Genomic DNA, 22,007 nt, shown 5'->3' with positions numbered 1-22,007 from the left:
GCGGCAAAGGTGTGCGACCTTGAACGGCCGCGCGCCGCGTCCAAGGTCGAATATGGGCGGGTAAATCATATGTTGAACATTTAAAGCCCACGGCGGCGCTGAATAATTGATGCGTTTTGCGTTTCTTTGTTTAAACTCGTCGCGCCGAGCGCCGTTTTTTACGAGAAGTTGCCTGCTATTAAAGTGTCTTCGTGGGCTCGGCCGTGCGCCGGGGATGCGGTCGGGATATAAACCGTGTAGCGTATAGATGACGCGTCAACGCCACGGCAGCTGCGGCGTGCCCGTAAAAAATTGCAGGAGCCTTAAATAGAAAAGGCCATTAGCCGCGGAGTGGGCGGCTTTTAGCAGCGACGTCCTTCGCTCTTGCGCGAATCTTGTTTTTTAAATCTAACGCGCGTGAAAAAAAGTCGCCCGGTGGCCTTTTTTTGCTATTATCCGCTGCGCGACACCGGACCCCAGAGTTTGTTGCTGTTCTCGCACGCAGCCAGGGTTAAGTATCGCTTTCGTTCAACTGTTAAATTATCAGTTTTTGTATAGCAGTGGTTCTTAATCTGGGGTCTGTGAACCCCTAAGACCTAAGAGTCCTTAAAACAGTTTTTAGCAGCCACTTTAACATCGTTTAAATGACTGATCAATTATTAGCTTGAGTCGATCGATTTTAATTGATGTTTTGTCTTAATACAAAATTTTTTGCGGTTTGTATATGTACGGATAAGTGGAAGGTCATTATTGCATCCTATATTTTTGGCATGTTCATTATTATATGGAAGCAAAAGTGTTCCGGCAGGTGATAAAGTTCGAAAAATCGAAGAGCAAGCTGTTGATATTTATTAAGGCGTATAGTGTGAGGCAGGGTAGAACTGGAAGCATGGTGTTCCACGGCGGTCTGTAGTGTTGAATGCGCGCCTGTTGTTGTGTGTGTAGAGGTCAAACGAGGACGAAACAGCCGCTGCGCGTTGGCCGATGACGTAATGTGATTCAACAAAGCCGCCTGCCGTGGTGTCGTAGTTTTTGGAGGCTTCCTCGTAAACGTCCAACGCTCACTCGTTAAAATCAGGCGTCAGTTAGCCACAAGGTTCACTAAATCTCACATTTAATGCTTTTAGGCTAAACATGCAACCTCGTTTCCGATATAGACCAGCTTTAATAACAAATTAAAAGCGGCGTGCGCTATTAAGTCCGAATCAGTGCTTGCTGCCATTCAGTTGAAAAAGCGTACGAAACAAGTTGGAGAAATGGTTGCTGACTGCTAGCAAAATAAACGGGTTAAGGTATTTGGAAAAAAAAGTCAAGGTGTTTGAAAAAATAAACGTTAGGCAGTGGTTAATTTGTTAAATCATGTTGTGACTTTTTTTTGATAAATTACATCTTATTTCATCTGTGGGCCGTGAAACATTTTTTTCCATTTAGGTTCCGTCTTTTTATTACCTAACTCAAAAATCTTAACACTTCAGCATGGGTCGAAAATGTTTACATAGCACTCATTAAACCTATACAGTGTGTCACCCGCAAATAACGCGCAAACAATTTCCAGATGCTAAAAATCGAGGACTATAGTGATGTCCGATAATATCGGATCAGGCCGATGCCTGAAGTTCAAAAGGGGACGTGGCGTTATTTTGCACAATGTGCGCAAAAATGTGCACGCCAAAATGTGCGCATATTTTAAACTGCCTTTTTTTAGAGTTAGAGTTAGAGTTAGAGGTAGAGGTAGAGGTAGAGGTAGAGGTAGAGGTAGAGGTAGAGTTAGAGGTAGAGTTAGCTAGACTCTGTACTCTAAGTCTAACCCTAACTAACTCTAACTCTAAGGCATTTTAAAATGTGCGCACACTGTGAAAACAATGCGCACATTTTTGAATGCAGTTCAAAATGTGCGATGTGCGCACATTTTTCAAGGCAGTTCAAAATGTGCGCACATTGTTAAAAAAGAGCGCACATTTTTGAAGGCAGTTTTAAATGTGCGCACATTGCTAAAAAAAGTGCTCACATTTTTCAATGTAGTTCAAAATGTGCGATGTGCGCACATTTTTGAAGGCAGTTCAAAATGTGCGCACATTGTTAAAAAAGAGCGCACATTTTTGAAGGCAGTTCAAAATGTGCGCACATTGTTAAAAAAGAGCGCACATTTTTGAAGGCAGTTTTAAATGTGCGCACATTGTTAAAAAAGAGCGCACATTTTTGAAGGCAGTCCAAAATGTGCGCACATTGTTAAAAAAGAGCGCACATTTTTGAAGGTAGTTCAAAATGTGCGCACATTGTTAAAAAAGGTGCGCACATTTTTGAAGGCAGTTTTGAATGTGCGCACATTGTTAAAAAATGTTCGCATCCCCGTCTCCTGAAGTTGGTAGTATTGGTCGTTATCCAAAACTAAAATTGTGTCGGTAGCGTTCCGATACCAAACTTGTACGGGTATTTCAGACATTCTGTTCGATCCAACAAAACGGCAGTCTACAATAAAAAGAAAATAATCGCTAAAATAGTTAAAAACAGTAGATTTAGATACAGTAGTAGATTGACGCGATAAAGCTTAAGTAATTTTTTTGAAATACGCTAAAAAATAACTCAAAACGTTGAAACATTTTATCAATTTTGACGTCACTTGGTATCGGTTCGGACGACTCGACTTGTTGCATAAAATATCGGTTATCGGTAGGAATAAAATATCAAGTATATTAATAAATGAACCACCCATGTGTAGTTGCTTGACCAGTGGTTCTCAACCTTTTTTCTTTCGTGGCCCATTTACGGCCCACCTCAAATGTTCTTATGGCCCACCAGTGAGCCATGGCCCACTGGTTGAAAACCGCTGCGCTAGACATTGATGTGTAGTGCAAAGGTAAATAGTGATAACGTATACAAAAAGGTAATTAGTGATTTTTCCGCCGCTTGGTTAGCGTTCTTTATCGATAGGTACAACTATAGATAATAATCCCCTCCGCCAAAAAATAGCTGTGATTTTAGGGTTTTGAATTATAATATCCAGAATGCAATTTCCTAAACCGCATGCAGCGTAATGTTCGTGACCGTGTCAGATTTTACCTGCCGAACGTATACAAAGAGGCCGATTACGACCGCTGCACGCAGCTTATAGCAGGGGTGTCCAACAAGTGGAACGCGTCATAAAAAAATACTTAATTTTTTATACAGTAAATTGTCATTGTTTATTCACAATATAAAACAATCGCGGCGATCAAGACAACTAACAGTTACTTCTAATACTATAACATTATATTATAGTGGAGGCCAGCATTGACATAACTATTAAGTTTGGTGTTGGAGAAAAAGTCAGCTCACCGACGGACAATTAGATGCAGTAATGCGCACTGCTACTACACGTTTTTATTATTTGTAATTTTTTTTATTTCGCTTTTATTATTAGAAAAAATTAGTTACTAAACTTTGGCATGGGAAGTGGTTATAGGATAAAAATTGGCACGCCGGCATGTTTGAGTTGGACACTCCTAACTTAGATGCAGCAGCAGAGTAAACGCATTTTGTCCTTTAATTTCCGCCGCGCAAAGGAACAAAACCGAGGCTGTAATTTCACGGCGACTAACTTTCAATTCTAATCAATACCAATTAAGCAATGGCTTCTAGTCGGGCTCGGCGGCCCGGCCTCGGTCTGGGCTTGACCGGGTTTCGTTACGCTCACGTGCAGCGAGCCGAATTTCGGCAGACAAGTTTGCGGTCGAGTCGCTGCCTTGGTTCTTCCACGCTTCGTTAAGTTCCACGGACCCGGCTAAGGAACGCGTGACGCTACCGTGGCAATGTGTTGTTGCGTCTTGTCTTGTCTTGTGCTTTGTTCTGCTGTCGTTTTGTCAGTTCAAGCCGCGTCGTTACGTTTTTAAGCGAGACTTGGAGCTTTAGAATTGAATTTTGTTAGGAGTTGTAGCTTTTTGGTTTGTCTGTGTTGGACAACAGATAGATATTCAGCTTTTTTTGATAAGAATGAAAAAAAATGTATTACAATATTTTAGCTGCGTTACGAACTGCAGTTATTTGTTGTAAGTTCTGAGGAGGTTATATTTGATAGGGTTAACCTGGTCCAATTATTATTTGATCCTAAAAGTGCTTGTCCGTTTCGTCTTAGGCACCAACTAGGGATGTCCGATACTTTACATTATAATCCGATACCGATACCCGATGATTTTCACGAAAAGTATCGCGATTCGATCCGATACAAAAAGGTAATTACTATGCTCCATCAAACAAAATATATGAAATTAAAACGTTCAATGGTATATTTTATCAGCCTATTCGGCCAAATTTTGGTTTAGTGTGAAGAGGTCTATAGTTACCTTCGTTTGCTTTAGTTACCTCCAGTTGTTAATCTACAATTTCTTTGATAAATTAAACTTGCAAGTTAGCAATCGCCCTATTGGATCGCAAAGGTGGCTTAAATTCCTATATAATTTAGTGACGGTTTGCACCGTTACCACCCCGCTAACGGACGAGTGTCGATACAACAACTTGGCCTCGGGTATCGGCTCCGATCCGATATTATCGGACAACCCTAGAAATAGACGCCTTAGGTAATAATATTAACTGCAAAAGTCTGTCTGAGCAAGGCGTTGCTTAGTTGGAAGCTTTGAGCTTTCCTAAACGAAACTGAAACGAAACTGCCGCTGACTTGGCGTATCACCAGGAAATGTTATTCCATAAAAAAACGCGAAATCTTTTCTCTTGGTCAAAGGTCCCCAAAATCACGTCCGTGTATTCTCATGTGAAACCTTGACACACAATGAGTTAATTTAAGGGCGTGTACGGTCCCACCTCCCGGAAGCGTGTTAGAAAGTATTCCCCTTAGACCAGGCGGCTCCGTGTAACGCGCCGTTTCCTTGACTTTTCCAGTATGACAGAAATGTTGGGCGCATTTTCCGGCCGAGAAGAAACGCCCGCGGCCTTTTGGGGCCAACTGAACCGAATCAAAACCTCGTCGACTTCTGTCCGGATCGGCGACCATTTTCGGCCGACAAAAACGGTTTCGCCTAGTGAACAGTATTCCAATGTAGTTCTTAGCTGAAAAATTGTTCAGTCACATACATGGGATAGTTTTAAGTAATAACTGCACGTTTTCAAGAGGGTGTTGGTTAACTTTTGGTATTAACTTGATATCATTTATAGAACAGCGCTGTATTGTGTGGTCGTCGATGAAACTATGGTTCGCGCATTGCAATTGCAAATACATGTTTTACGGCTTAGGGTTGTGCAACTATTTATGAATATTTGGTGAAAGGTTTAACCAAGTGCGTAATAAGATAGTTTAGTAATAATATTTCAATAATAAGATGGCCTAGGAATAATTTAGTAATAAGATAATAATTTGTGGATTGTGGTAAAGGCAGCCAGTAAAGTTGGCCATGTAGTACAAGTCTAGAATAAAAAATAGTTCAATTTAAACTTTGTTATACAGTATGGATTGTTTAGGGTTTTATCAAGAAGCTAGTAGTTATTAAACAAGTTGCATATTTCTGAAAAGTCAGACAATATTTCTTAAAAGTCAGATGCGTATAGGTAATAGGCCTTAGTCTTTCTTGTTTAGTTTGCCAGAGGGATGTTTCGTAAACGTCTGGCGCAATACCACAATACGCATTACCCGATGGCATTTCGCGAGACCGCGAGCTTGTAGTATGGATTTTTCGCGCCCATCCGTCTTATATTCGTCCCCATCTAAAAGTAGTTCGTCTGAAGAAATTCAATACGACTTGGTCATTAGCGACGCGAGATTGCCAGCGCCAGGGTTAAATTATTGACGCGACACGCGTTCCCGCGAGAGGCTGCAACATGCACGTACATCGCAGCCTTGCGAAGGACAAGGTGTTCTTCGCTCCCGCCGGGCTAAATCGGTGCTTTTAGTAGGGCGGTTCCGGCACTAAACTGTTACTGGATTAGTTTCGACGAAACTATAGTGGCCGCTGGCGAACTGCCTGAGTTTAATTTCTTCGTTTTGTTAGGAGATATGGTATTTTGAGTACAGGCATACGATTACAGGTGGAACAAGTTACTCAAAGTTACCAAATCTCAGTTAGGAACATTAGTTTAGTTTTTATTATATTATGAAAAGTTGGAGGTACTAAACTTGCAATGGTCGCCGAATTTAGATGCAGATGCAAGAGTGAGCAAAATGTTTGAGGTTGTATATAGTGACATAAAATATTTAGAAAGAATATTTTTTGACGTAGATAGGTCACGTTTCCGTTGGTCAAGAAGACTTTTTCGCCCATTTTCTTTTTTATATTAATATTATGTCAAAAGAACACCGGTGCCACTTTTCCCAAAAAGGGGCGAATTTCCCTTTTCGAAAGTAAAGGGTGCCCTTTTTAGGATTGGATCCCTACCTAAACTATGCTAAAAGTTACAACTTAAAACAGCCTCCTGAATAGGTTTAATGGCAATACCTGGTCCATCAAATGCCAGGCAGTATTGCTTTTAAGCCTTTAGTCGAGCAAGGCGATGAGCCCGATCTTAACAAAAGTTTTCTATTTTTCGAGAAACGCAGTTGAGTAAAGTCTGTGAAAGTTTTAGCATTTGAGGAAATCGAGTGAATGGATTATAAAATGAAATACAGTAAAACTATTAAAACTCGTCTTTAATGTACTACAAAGGACCTGCTACAGTGCACCACGCCCTATCGCACCAGCGTAGCTATCGCTCTGCGAAACCTTCAAAATGAAAATCGCAATTCCAGATATGGTGTCAGGCGGATTTCAACACATTAAATTTACAATGCCCTGGAGAAGCGTTTGTTGGCGACTACTTTACAGTCCTTTTTCGAAATTCCACCAAATGCTGGAAAACGTCCTGTTTAACTGTCAGCGGTCGGAACTGTGGGACGAAAAGTAATTGAAAATATAGCTCTTCCTGAGGGATAAAGCTTGAGAACAATAGTCCAATTTACACCCGCTTCGAAAGTATTCTGTTGTCCTAGCTTGTAAAGAGGCTCTCGTCATTTTACGACCCCGGCTTATTGAAATTTAAATTCTGGCAGAAGTCCGCTTAGGGTTAAATCACAGTGAAAATGTTGGTTTTAAGGCGGTTTTGTAGACAGGCCGTGAGTTCGCGTAAAAGGGCACAAAAGAGTGACCAAAAAGGGGGAGTTAGACCCTTTTCGAAAGCCGGCCGTGAACACAAGACTATTGTATTGTTGAGAAAGCAAGGATTTCTGTTGACGTGTACCGTCCCTCAGCGTATCTATTCAGTTGGTTTCTTAGATGTGCGCCACACGGACAGCGCACAGTTGCCCAGCACACTATACAGCGCGTTCGCTTGGCGGTCACTGTTCAATTATGCAGGGCGCGCAACGGTAGTCAGCTAGAAAAGGTGCGAGAGGTGGTGGGTGATGAAAGCCACGCTGAGTCGAGGCGTTGTTGAAGAGTATCGTGTGCTATGACGATGTGGAGAGAAAGTAGATACCAAAGGGTGGTGAATATGTGCTATGTCAATTCGGTATGTTGTGTTCTTAAAGCTCATTTACGGACACTTATGCAGCTTTACCTGGGTAGATTTCTATTTAAACCTATATAGACCTATTAGGGCAAAACAATAATTGGAATATGGAATATTTAAAACACAGAGTACGCACCTACGGGCACCGTGAAATATTATTACTTAGCTCTTTTAAAGTTAAAGCCTTAAATAGATTTTTACTGTAAAGTGCGACAGCCGAAACAGTGTCCAGTGTGTTTAAGGGGAAATTGTGAAAATGTAAGTTAATAAAGCAATCCGTTTAGGCATATTTAGTTAACGTTTGACTTGAGAAATTAAAGTTTGAAAGGTTTGTTTAAAAGCTCTCGTTATAATACGTTCGATTTTTTAGTCGTAGCGAGTTTATATTGACGGATGACTCGTTATGGCGAGCCGTTCGTTATAATTAGCCAGCAAAGCATGCGAGACCTGAATTCCAAAGTGTAAATTGCAAAATATATTTTCAAGGACTCGCCTATCTAAATCCTAAGTCAAAAGATATTTTTTAGCATCAGTATCACATATTATTCAACTTATACAATACGTTTAATTTTCAAGTCGCAGAGAGTCGACGTTGACGGATGATTCGTTATAGCGAGCCGTGTGTTATAATTAGCCAGCAATTAATGCGAGACCTGAATTCCAGAGTGTTATATTGCAAGAAAATATTATTAGGGACTCGCATATCTAAGTCAAACGATATTACGTAAGCGTTAGTATCATATATTTTCCAATTTAATATACTTAGTGACTATAGTGTGCATTCTATTTTTCGCGCTATAGCTTGAACTAGACGTTGCCGATTAAGCTTGTGCCAAGACACCATCTGGCAACTGGAGACAGTAAACATTGAATCATATATCATACAATATGCCCAGTGACTTTTCCGCGCGAGACGCCAGCATTATTATTAATTAAAGTCAATAGCTTATCGATTATGGATCGTTTTTTATTAGTTGAAGGCCCTCGTAAAATTATTTGGCCAGCCTCACCCAGACCATCTTTTCGTCCGTATACACATACCCGAAGGCCCAATTCGATCGAATGTATGCACTGTGGGAAAAACAGGGCTCGAATTTATTTGAGACTTTGTTTGAAATACTGCCGGCGTCGGCTATTTTTGCAAAGCGAAAAAACGATCAAGGGCAATCGAAACCGTATCTATTCGCCCTTGTGGATTCTCGGACAGTATGCACTTTCATTTGTCACGGCACGCGTTTAATTTGTGGTTGCACCTTGCCAGGAATTGTTTTAAGCGCTAATTGTAGCCTTCTGAGCAAGCGCCAATGCTGTTGCGCTTTCAAACTGTCGTCGGGATATAAATGTGCTGCCTAGGACGGAAATGCTTCCACTCTAAAATTTCGACGCCGGTGGAAAAGATGGATGGAATGGCACCAACCGAGGTAAACGTTTTTTCCCTATGAATTTCGATTGAAGAGGTAATTCTGTGAGGAGAAATGGTGTGTTTGCAAATCGTTTGTTCACATTTGCACCGAAACATTTTGGAAACTTTTGTAAGAAAGGCCTATCTAATTATTATGGTTATACAATATTTTTCGCCACTAAAAAATAAAACAAAAACGTTTTTTTTTTTCGTTTAAAAAAATCAAATCGTCTTTCCGTTTATTACACAACACTATTTTGTGAGAACCTAATCGATTTTTTTTGCTTAACTGGAGCACGAATCTAATTTAAAAATTCCCTGTATATCTAAATTGCCCTAGTAAAAAACGTAGTTCCCGTCTCCATTTATCACCGTAAAGGAAATGCAATTAAATTGTCACCATTTGAAGGTCCGTGTAAAACAAAAACAGCTAAAGCAGTAAACAAAAGCAAGATGGGTCAATATTTTAATTGGATTGTGCAAAGCTCTGCGTTTGTCGCCGATTTTTGTGGCACACCAGGGAACGGGCACTAGATCTAATGCATACGCCAGTTGCGTGGACCCAAACCACCAAATAAACACCATATTAAATGTAATTACTCTACCGAGCTTCAACTAATATACACGCTAATGATTTTAAGTCCTTTGTTGCTGCTAATGGCACCGGGAAAATACTGATCTTGATTTGCAACGATAATAACACTGTAAGGCGACACGTATACCGCACTTCTTGAATTGTATTCCAAATCAAGATGGTCTTTTCGTTCAGAACTGACTAACATTTCGATCCTGGCGCCGATTCACGTTTCTAATTAACTAAAAATGCCACGTCGGCTGTCTGACTAAAATTAGGCTTTTGAATAATGGAAATAAGCACCCGAAAAACAGTTCGAAGCGATAGTTTGATTGTGTTTTTCATCAAAGCTGACGATTCTTACTTGAATGAAGTGTTTTAGTTTCTGAAATTTTTTTAAAATCTAGATCCTAATATTTTGCCTGGTTTATTTTGGATGTACAACGCAATTAACGACTGACAATGCTCAGCCATAGGTATAGTTAAAAAATAAAACAACAACGCAAAAAAATCGTGTATTGTTTATATAATACCAGTTTATTTACTTTTGCGTTTTAATTGCAAAGCGTTTTAACAAAATACCAACCCTGCTTGGTGCGATTCAAAAAGAAGGTGTAATAATACGTAATACGTAGTATGTTGGCTGTTTGCTTTTTCGGCCGCATATTCGGTCAGTTTACATAGCCACCACAAATATAAACTTCTTGTCTGGCCAAGGATTTGACAAAAGCTTTAAGATTTAATGATGCCTAAAGATTGTGATCTTTAAAACTTTCTGTAAGCTGACCCACAATTAAGAGAAAATTTGTTCATCTTCATAGTTACCCTAAAGTGCTTTTACGTTAACGAAAATTGTGCCGAACCATTTGAGTTTCATTTTTTTTGGCTAATCGAAAAACAAAAATCGAAAAAAAAGCTGTAATTTATTTATTCTATTGAACGCTTTAGTCATGACCAACGAATACAACCAAAATTGATTTTATTTTTTGTATTTTTCTCGATGTTATTTAAATTTGATTGACGCACCAACGTAATTTGCTACGTTGTTTCATCATCGTCAATCAAGTTCACATCGATTGAAACATCGCACCCTGTTGAACCGCTGTTCGTATTTGAGTTGCGCTCGATAAGTTTTTTATGACATTTTCCGAATCACGGCTTTGTTCCACTGTGTCTCGAGCCCATTGATTGACGAAGGTCTTACGCTTTTATTGATTTGCTTCCGTCCGCCTTTTATTGTAAGCGATCTCGCGAGAATTTCAATCACACCCACGAGGATTCGAACTGATCGACTTTTGGCACTGTTGCGCGTTGCTGCCAATAGTGGTAAAAGTTTGATACCGCCGTTGACCGTTTGTGGGCGTGCCGGAGTGGTAACGAGTTTTCGGATTGCGAGACCGCGTTGAAAAACGTGAATGAGCCCAACTGTAAAAACACCTTTTTGAAACAAATTTTCAAATGCTTATATTAGATTAACATAAATAAACGATTGCGCGAAATACGTTTCTGTTGTGGAATGTTTATATAGAGACCCACTTTTAGTTTACAACTGGATAATGTGGGTGTTACTACATTTCGACATATTTTAGTGTGGGGTGTTGACGGCTAAATTTACAGTGCACACTTTCGCTATCATAACTTAAAAGAAGGTAATTTTTCAACCTCCTGGAAACGTGTAACGTCACTTCAATATGTCGGTTGTTGCTTTCAATATCACGTGCATTAATGCAGTGGTCGCAAATTCTGGCGCTGGTTATACCGCCATATTATCTCAATAATTGATGAACACCAAGGACGCTCTGAGTTGGAACTCAACTATCAGCGTCATCTGCACAAAATTTGACAAATTACCCTTCCTCGAAATTAGGGTCAGCTTCCGCAGCTTCAGATCACCAAGACTTTGGACTGACGTGGCCAGTTTTCTCATTTTCGTTTCGTCTCGTATTACCTTGAATTTAATTATTAATTGATTCCTGTCTCCCGAACTTACCCGATACCTTTCATGTTGCGCAGCCAAGACAGACTGAATGCTGTCATTTGAATGGGTCTTCGGAAAGTAGTTAAAAATATTTTGCAGGTTGTTTAAGTTAATGGCTAGTCAAGTTGTTTATTATTTAACCTAAAAAAATGGATTTTATGTGTACTTTTAATATTTTATTAAACAAATATAGAAATACACAAACACATTAAAAGACACTAAGTTTACAGGTTATTTGAAAACATGAAAGGCTGTATTGGGGTTTTAGTAATTATGCTTAATACTTTATATAAGCATTATTCCTTGTTTTCTTTTTTGTATTTCGACGTACAACTGTTATTCTGTTTCCGACTTTTTTTGAAACGCAAGAATTATGAGTCTGAAGCAGGCAGGCATGTTTCGTGTATCGCAGATTGTGTGTAGCCTACTAAAACTATTTTATTTTTTTACAAGCGTGTTTTATTCGAGTATACGGTTATCCCGGAATAGCTGTCATTTTTAAAAGAATTATGATTTTGGAAAACCCAATATGTCATTTCTTTCTTTCTAAAAACTTTGTGTAAGATACGAATTACACCGAAAACCACAATTATTGCGTATTTTACTGCTGCAGACCTCTAACCATATGAAAATACCTCTTTAAACGCGTTTTTGGTGTTTGAGATATAACGCGAATCCAAATCCTGTTTAGCAATGTCTGTGGTGTATATCGATAAATAATCTTAGCATTTAAGAAGGTCAGTGTATTTTTTTCTTGCTAAGGAAGCAAATTAACTTACCAATATCTCAATGAATCTGTCAAATGATTTTTTGAACAAAAATGACCAGGAAATATATACATGAAAAAAACTAAGGTATGTAATCAATGAAAAACTAAGGTATATAATCAAATGTATTTTGATTACAGCCTGCTTTAAAAAGAATACAAGGTCAAACTGTTGGACTATCAATTAAATACAGTTTATACGTTCCACCTGTACTTTGGCATGTATACACATTTTGGATTATTTTTTATATCCAGCTTTAGTTTTCAAATCTAACAGCATTACAAAAAATATAGTACATCTCATTGTCTGCTTTCCGCAAACCAGTGGTTCGCGATATTCCATTCGCTGTGTCCCCCTTTTTGTCCCCCCCAATACACTGTGGCCCTTGATTGATTGTAATAAAACCATTAACCAAAGAACAATTGGAATAATTTAGCCTAGTGACCCCTTCAAGACCGCTCTGTAGTTTCTAGTTATAAAACATGTATTTAGGTTTATGAAATACCTTAGTTCGGGACAGCCCAATTCCGTCGTCTAGCAGTCTGCGCTACACACATAGAATTAGAGCGAGCGTCACTTACACCGGGTCCAGCTCATTAGGGCCTAATTAACGCGAACGCCCGAGCGGGTAATGCGTTATTTTGCTGGAACCCGTTTCGCTTCGCTCTCGGCTCGATCTTAATATCCTGTAAAGACGAGGCCGGCGTGTCTTGAAGGATCGACGGCTCTTGTAAGTGCTCGCTGCTACCGCAACTCGATAAGCCGACTGTCGACTGCCGCTCGCTTGATGCGTGATGCATTCCATAACTGAGCTGCTCGTCTCGGGGGAAAAGAAGTCCAAACAGGGTCTGGACCAGCGCTCATGCTAGGTCAAGGCTCGCAGAGGCGACGGATTAATCGCGTTAAAGTCCTTGCTTACTCGAGCGCTGGTCTGACAGGGTTGGAACAGCTGTGTATGCAAGTAGCTAGGTCGTTTAAGGACAGTTTGGCAGGTAAAAACAGTAGTGCATCGAATTCCTTCGAAAGGTTATAATCGAAATCAGTGGAAAGAAAAAAGGCCAAATTACAGATATAAACAGGGGTAGTCATTTTTGATTGGCCTAAATATACCTGTCATTTTTCGTATTTTAGCGTACTTTTTACAACGTGTGTTTAAAATGTACTGCTTTTTCTTTGTTTTATCTTTGAATAGCATAAAATATGTTTCGTTATGGTTATATGCAAAATAAGTTTTTGAACGATAACTTATTCGATATCGATATCATAAACATACTTATGTTTGGCCTAAAAACATTTTCGTTTTTACAACAAACGTTAGTCAGGTTCTCCAAATTACAGTTTCCATACCATTGTGGACAAGAGGCTGTGTCCTTATTATAATATTCCAACCATTGACAGTAGGTTTGTGCATGTCGATCACTGGTCCACTGACGCGTCTATAAACAAGTTCCGCTCAAAGTTTCATGAAAGTACATCATAAGGCGTTTAGTTAAGGGCCTATGTTTCGCTTCAGTAGCATTACCAGTTCCTGTGGAACTAAAATATTCAGAAAACCACCATGAACAACAAAATCGGAGTACTTTTTGTTTGTGTGTTGATGGCATCTGGGTCGAAAATGTATATTACAAAGGCGAACTACTTTTATACCTTTTAACAAACGTCAGACCTTATTATTTCCTTGGCTTTCAAACTTACAGGAAAACCCGGTATCGGCGAGTTAGAAAATTACGTTTTACGAGCTTGTATGGCCACAAGCCAGCTAAGTTGTCGATAATTTCAGCTGTGAGTTGTTTCCGTCAAATAATCAATAATTTTAATGGAAATGAAATATATTACACGGAATGAGCTATGTTATCGATCCAACGAAACGACCAAGTTCCTGTTTATTGTCAAGCAGCTTGAAATGCCAATAAAAAGCCAGACCTAAACAAAATCAACTCTTTAATAAAACATTTTTATTAAAAAAACTATTTGGCCTGGGATTTGTATTTTTTTATTAATTCTGATGGTATTTCGAAGAATTTCTCATAAAAAAGAAATGAAACGCAAACAAACTGGTTTGCTCGTGAAATTAACTCAAGAGTCCCAGCCGATAGGGCATCAAATTATTTCCAAATGAACCATTTTAAAACGCAAAATGCACCACACTCTGACGTGAGGCATTTAACAATATTAGCGCGTGAAATTCTTTGCCCTGTGCCTATATACCAACCAATCTACCCATCAAGGGAAATCAAGTCTCTTGCCGATCTAGGGCGCATCAGGCGGTATTAACGCTATATTCAAAACCACGCACTTAGTTGACTTAGCAAGAAGGGCAGGGCGACATTAAACAGTAAATTGCTCAATGCACTCACGCTCGTATTGCCGCTGATTCCCTGTTCGCTATAAGGTGCGTAATTAGTTTTCTGATAAGGTCGTCGCGATCCTATCGATCCAACAACGGAGATTATAAAAAAATGAACAAGCCTCGCTGTGTTATGCGTGGTGCAACCGCTTGCTTTGGTGCATTTAGAACAGCCTAAGTTGCTTTTATGTTCGTGAATTAATCGACCTTTGGTCCAGTTTCGTTTGTATAATCGTTTTTTTGTTGGAAAAGCGACTTTTGGCGTTCCTGTAACAAATGTGTCGCATGGAGAAAGTATTTATCTTTTTCGTATCGCAAAATCGGATAAACAAAGTGTTTTGGTACTACGATTAGCAAAATGTTTTGGCATTGCGTTTTTTGTTTTTTTTAGCTATTTTTTTTTAGAGATTAGAGTATGATTTTATGTATAATGCAACTAGTAATAAAGAATGTGATGTTGAGTTTACGTTGTCAAAACGTGACCTGCGACAGCTAATATTTTTTAAGTGTAGAAACCAGGGAGTCGAACCGTTTGACTTTACCGGTTCAGGTTCGGTTCGGGTTCAAAGATTCTATCGGAATCTTATTCAGTTCCGGTTTCGGTTCGGAGCAATTTAAAAGTTCCGGTTCGACCTTCGTTATTTCAAAACCGGTTAATTAAGTTAGGGTTCGTACACCATATATAAGTTGCGTTAAATCTAAAAATGAGGCCACTAAATGTAGAGAACAATCTTTGAATTGTAAGTCATTTAATCTAAGTTTCGTGACGTATTAAAAAACAGCACTTGTTATTGAAATATCAGAAAAATAAAAAATCAACGCTTTATTTAATCAATATTCATTTTTTTTTTCATAAAATTTCGAGCATGGTGTAACTTGACTCTGTAGAATACCAGCTGTGACGTCATGTTGGAGTGAACCGCTTGTGTTTACAGGTTCAGATTCGGTTAAGGTTCAAGTTCTTTTGAATTATTCGGTTCAGTTTCGGTTCGGCTCCTTAAAATCTTACAAAACACGGTTCAGGTTCGGATACGGTTCGGAAAAAATTGACCCAAAACCGGTTCATAAAGTTCCAATTCGACTCCCTGATAGAAACTGCTTGTTTTAATTTACGATGTTTTTCCACAGTCACCATTTAAAGGTGTAAATTATCACATAGTTTTAAAACGAATGTGTATTATGTTGACTTCAATAAACTCAGACTTAAAAACCTATTTAAAAAAAGGCAGCATACAGTATAAGAGCAATTTACCTGGACAATTTTCGAAGTTCCAAGTACCTATTTTAACAACTTATTGGTGATTGTTTCTCCCCGTAACATGTGAATTTGAAAAGCAACCCCTTTTCGCTCTATTTTTTATCCTGAAAAAAAAAAATGATTGAGAAATGGTCCAGGCGTATTTTAAAAAACCTTCGAAACTTTCCCAATTGAACGTGACTCATTTGGCGTTACACAAAGTCAAACACTGGAACAAAAAAACAAGTACCATTTAAAAAATGGAAGCTAAACGTGAGTGTGAAACACGATCTGCGATTTAGCGAAAAATCCAAAAGGGGCATTTTGAGATCGGCATTTCCACGGCCACCCGGTAAACCAATCATGACGAAAGATGGCTGCAAATTGACAAGCCGTCACGCCTTAAACGCACTTGATTTCTCTCCGGGGTTTGAAGGCCCGTTTACGTGGCCGCTCAAATAGTGGCCGGCACCCTGTTTTTGGCCTATTTTCTGTTTACTCGTTTTGTACCTTGAAAGCGAAAGGAATGCACATAAAAGCGTCGCCTTCTTTAAGAACGGTTCCGTTTGCTAGCGAAGAGTTAACAATAACCAACAAACGTTGTTAAACCAGAGAACCAACGGCTTCTCAAATGGCCTTAAAATTGGCCTATTTCCTTGATGTTGTCTTTCCGGGACCAGAAGGCCAACAGGCGTCGTCGAAGTAAATACGCCGTTTTTCGTTCGTTTTTTTTAAAAATAAACGCACCGACGACCCTCTACCACTCCCGCCGCTTTTTGTTGTGCTCAGAATGTCACTGGCCGGAAAGGGGAATTCAATTCTACTTTGCCGGAAAGCGGTTGCTTTTCGCTGCAAAGTAATTAGGAGTCAGTGAGCATAGCAAAAAGAACAAAACAAAGCTATGGCAGGTATTGGTTGTATTATTCAGGTTTTGAAATCACGATTTATTAGAAAAATATTATTCGAAAAGTCTAAGCCAATCTACACAGACTTGTTGTGAATAAATATTTACAAAGTTTCTTCAGGATTCTTCTAAAAAGCATTTGCCGTATTTTTTCCGACTTTTGTGTGTGTACGTTTCTTTTTTATCTTGAGTTTTACAGCCTTTGTTGCTTTTCAATGCAGAGTGCCCTAACCCAGGCAATCGCTAGTTATGAGTAAGGCCGCGCTGACGGCTGGCTCCTTTAACAGAGCCAGGCGTTTTACTTTGTTTGGCATCAAGCGACAACCTGTTATGAAGACTACTCCCATGCAGGGAAACGTACTGGTAAGAATGGATGGTAAAATAAACCTTTCAAATAATATATCTATTGACGTCGTACTTGGTTGTTCTCATTTGCTTTACGGTCGTTGCTTACTGTAACTAGTCAATGTGTTGTTTATAATATTAATAGAATTAACCCTACACGGGCCTACAACCAGGTCCAGATTTCCGATATGGCGCCCCCGCCCATTTAAGTCTGAAAAAAGTTTGCGCCGTTTTAGCATGTGGCCAAACTTTTGATTCTGTTTAAGTAAGTGGCTGACATACCTGAGGATGTTCTACTTCAGGTATAGGGTTAGGCTAAGAGCTCGTTTGAATATCTTTATTATATTTAAATAGTATATTTTGATGTATTTTTTACATAACATTTGAGGCCAATTTTATATGGCTCTTGGTGTACAAGAAGCACCCCTTTCTAACACTGAAAATCATATTTTGGTACCGACGTTTTGTTATTTATCGTGGCGCCCGATTCTGTTGTACATGTATGAATGGTGTTTGGTGGAAATAGCCTGTTTTGTTGAAAATGTTTTAAAAAACAGTTGATTACACCGAAATAAAACCATATGCAAAATCCAAAATGGCCTGCTTTAATGCCCTCCAATATTACGAACCTTTTGTCGAATGTTGTGTTTCTGTCGATCGAAATTTTGCAGTGTATTCCCAAGCCCTTTTCTCGGTGGGTGTGATGGCTGGGTGTCAAGGGTCTTTAAATCGCACTGACCCCATTACCGAACGGGGCCTAAAAGCCCCGCGTGTTTAGACTGTGAGGCAAGCAGAGTTGATACGACTCGCAAAAGCCTGCTACTGCCTCTATGCCATTAGTCCTTTCTGCTATCGCACTACGATCGATCCGCATTTTACCGACATGTGCACGTACGGTGCGGTTCTATTTTCCCCCGGATGAAATCATCGTGCCAGCCGCGCCATACCCCCCACCCCCCCTTGATTTTTTCCGCAATCCGTAACATAGGCGGAAAATAACGATCGGGGATAAATTACACGCGTGCTGCACAGCCGCCAGTCAGATAACGCCTGTTGTTTGCTTGCTTGCGCCGCGCGAGTTTTTCCTTCCTTGTTTTAGGCTCGGCCTATGAAATATTGATAAGCGGTCGAATTGATGGCGACCTAAAAGAGATCAAGCGTTCGCGATCGCGATCTTGACTTGCCGTTATATTGGGGAAACGATTGGGAATTGCCTTAATTATTTATTATCCTCTCGCTTTATGTGTTTGATTAGTTTCGTTAGAATTCCATATTCCTTTCGGTATGTGGACGCTTGTCTAGTGAAAGTTTCGCGTATTTTTAAGAACTAATATAGGAATGTTTACGTACATTCAATATCGTATTACGCCTGCGGTTACATATCAATTCTCTTAAGGATGTAACTTATGTAGATATCATGAATATACGTTACATATAATACTATGTTTTGATTAAAACAATGGTGATTCCGAATTTGTCGTTTATTGTACTAGAAAATGGAAACTGATTTGATTCGAAATGACAACTGCATTTCCGTGTAGTCATTATTTAAAATCAAAAGTGTTTACCTAGAACAATAAACCTATCACGCAAGTTGGGGAATGTGTACTTATTTTTTTAATAAATACATTAGTTGACTGTACAAAGCCGATGAGCCGAAAGGTGTTTCGCGATATGTATATAGTGTTATTTCTGGGAAGCATTTGGAAAACCACCCTTGCCAAAGTGCCGCAAAAGTCGATCAGGGATTTTACGTCGTGTCCAATGTGGCTTTGCACCTCCCCGAACTATAGTTCCCCGTTTTAAAATAAGGTAACGACGGTTTCAAGGAAATACCCGTTTGTATTTTTGCTCCTTGATAAGTGACGTTTTGTATCGGAGAAAGTGCGGAAACATCAATTTCCTATTTGGAAGAGATGACACTGCGGTGCATAACTGGGAACTTTACGCTTTGTATTCGACTTCGCACGCCTTTCATGTCATATTACAACAAAGGGTTTTTCACCTAAAGCGATTTATGCGTAACGTCTTTACAATGTTTCATAACTGAGAAGCATAGACTCACATTATTTAGGGTTTTTCCTGCTACCCTGTGATACTCTCTGTACACGACGTCGAGCTGGCAAACAGCTTTTTAAGATAGACCCATTTCTTGGTGACATGTTGACTATATGCAACGTTGTTTGTCCTGTGTTAGAACGCAAAACAGTTTTATGCTCCAATTGGGTTTCGAAACTTTTTGTATCTTTCTGTTTATGAATGCGTCATAAACAACGCAGGCAAGACGCGGAAAACTTCGCAGACGATAAATTATACATGGAAACATAAAATAATAGGGAATTGACGTCTGACTCACTAGAACAGTGGTTCCAACCAGGGTGCCGCGGCAACCCTATTGAGGCCCCATTTTTAATGAATAAGAGTGCTGACAGAATCTTGCCAGCCTTCTGGTGACAAGCATTTTGGTCTAAAAAAAACAATATATATTTTGTTAGCCTAAATTTATTCGGTTTTCTGGCTGTTTCTTCAGCGGACATAGTCGCCAAGTCGCCAGCATTCTGCTATACTGCCGAGATATATTTCTATTCCCTTTGATTTCAAATTTATTATTCAGTAATCTTCTTGATGCGATGTTTTGTGTACGATTAGAGTGCAACTATTACTAAGAAAGTTTCAGCCTTGTGCACAGTTGATATGTGTGCTGTTTTAATCTTGTTTTTCGGGACGTTACATAAACCACGTGGCCAAAATCCCAGTAAGGATACCGCTTACTATTTCTTATTTCTGTATAGGGTGTCGCAAAAATACCAAAAAAAGTACAAAAGGTTGCGAAACCACTGCGCCAAACCATTACAAGGAATACAAAACGTTACTTTTAACACCAGTTTCGAATTTAGTTGTTCGCTTTGTGCCCAACAATTTAACAAATTTATTGTTTTGTTATTATTGGTCAACCAAGGATGTGCACACAACCCAATTTCCTGGTGCATTGTAGCATGTTATTAGAGGCCAGTGCGTCAATAACATCGTCACACCTCGCCAATACCATATCGAAATGCTGTAAATAGACTTGAAATGCACCTGATACAAGAAATGCACCTGTTGCTTAACTAGTTTTTTTCGAGAATGCTGTTTTAGATCATCTCTGGTTGCCAGCTAGGTGTGATCCCAAACTATTTTGGGACAGACGTATTGATTTCCCGTCGCTTTATAAAATGTGAAACAGGGCGATCAATTGTAACATTATATTGAAAAGACAAAGTCAAGTCGATTTTTCTCTTCGGCTACGTAAAATAAATAACGTACGATTAACGTTAAAAAACTCTAAAAATCTAACGTACCCAAAACTATTTTGTTATTTTAAAACTTGGAGCTCTGCGTCAACCCGTCATTCTTGCATATATACTAGATGTGCTGAACAACTAAACGACTACCCACATGGCTTAGTATTTTTGCTATAAGCCAACTGCCAAGCTATGTTGTCTGAATTGGCTTTAGTCGTTCACCTATACTCACACTAGCAACGTCAGAGCAGTGTCCTAAACTTATTATTGCCTTCACGATTGATGGCGACATCTGGTGGCCGACATTATTCTAATGGCCAACCGCATGGTGGCGTACAAGCGCAATTTATTTTGGTGTCCGAGGTTATGCCTTTGTCAGGCCGACTTGCAGAGTATGTTTGTGAAATGGACATTTGAAATGCGGTACACCTTATCAGATATCTGTTACTCATGGGACGTGGAATCGGTAAAATTTTATACACTCAAACTTCAACCAGATGATCTCTAGGTATGTTTCTGCCTGATCATTTCAGACAGGAGGATTTCGCATAACGCCATTTTGTTTTGATCATATGAATATGGTAGCGGTTGTGATTTTACAACGAATCAATAAATTATTATGGACTGCGTGTTGCCTTTTAGTTCCAATACTTTGATTCCCATTGTTACAAGAAAGGCCACACTCGACCAAAAATGGCGAAAACTCACTGTAAGCATTTTCCAAATTGATGTTTTTACAGTCACCAGGAAGCTGTGGATTTCGTTGCTAAACTCTCACAATTAAATCCTTCTGTTTGTCGACTGTTGTCTTTGCTCTCGATGCCTTCTCGCCAGGTGCGGATGTAGGACGTTTTCTGTTTGCATGTTTTCGGGACATGAAACTATTTAAAGATGGCGTTACAAGTTACGTAGTACCGTGTTCATGATACAGGTAACATTCAGCAACTTTTTGATGCCTGTCAAACTCGCGCGCCAATGTGCAACTGACAGAGGGCGAAATATATTATAGGAAATGGAAACAAGCATTCGCGTTTGAGCGAAAGTATTAGCAGTCTACATTGACAAAACCGTAATTTAGGCGAACTTCGCCTTTAGGTTGCGATCAATATTAGCACGTTACTAAATATATTGTGATTTATCAAGATGATTTTAGCGGATAAGTTATGGGGCCCGTAGTTCCACAGATGAACAGAAAAACACGCAAAACGTTCGCGCAAAGCTAAATTGTCATACCGTGCGTTTATCGTTTTAGGTTAAAGTTAGTATTTTGAAGCCCTTAAAATTTTAAGTCAGCCCAATTATTGTAATTTATATAGGCCCGTTACACTCTCGATTAAAAATGTAAACATTTGGGCAAAATGCGGAAAACAGAAACATGCAGTTAGGGATTTTCCCAAAACGTCTTATCAGTTTCATAAAAAAAAAAATGACGTTTGTGCAGGCAAAATAGGTAAATATATAATTTTGGGGCAAGATGTGTGTGCAATGAACTCTCCCCGTGGATCCGCCACTACCACCCCCCTCTTCCGCATCCTTTGTCTACGGCAAACTGTCGTCGAATCGTGCAACTATGTATAGTTCAGCTCGCCACTCATAAAAAATTCATAACCCACCCTTCGTACCTTCACTCTGACGCCCGGCTTATCTCGGGCCCAATCGACGGCCAAGTGTATTTTCGCAAACGCAAATGACCCGGACCGACCGCAGCCGCCGCGTCGACGAA

The 22,007-nt window shown here is 39.5% G+C and overlaps 1 protein-coding gene across 2 annotated transcripts in view; it reads left to right on the top strand.

The window, feature by feature from the left end:
* The first annotated feature begins 8,712 nt into the window (after positions 1-8,712).
* Positions 8,713-22,007, top strand: part of LOC146132104 (inactive dipeptidyl peptidase 10-like) — a 34,704-nt gene continuing 21,409 nt past the window's right edge. The window contains exon 1 of one of the 2 annotated variants that reach the window (XM_083396758.1): positions 8,713-8,867. In XM_083396758.1, the coding sequence (XP_083252884.1) occupies positions 8,787-8,867 (81 nt within the window). In that variant the 5' untranslated portion in view covers positions 8,713-8,786. Of the gene's footprint in view, positions 8,868-16,682; positions 17,019-22,007 lie in introns of those variants that run through there. The other variant, XM_083396757.1, reaches the window with a different exon arrangement.

Source organism: Ascidiella aspersa, chromosome 9 (assembly GCF_963924565.1).
Source record: "Ascidiella aspersa chromosome 9, kaAscAspe10.2, whole genome shotgun sequence".
Lineage (NCBI taxonomy): Eukaryota > Metazoa > Chordata > Ascidiacea > Phlebobranchia > Ascidiidae > Ascidiella > Ascidiella aspersa.
This window is presented reverse-complemented; position numbering and strand designations above follow the sequence as displayed.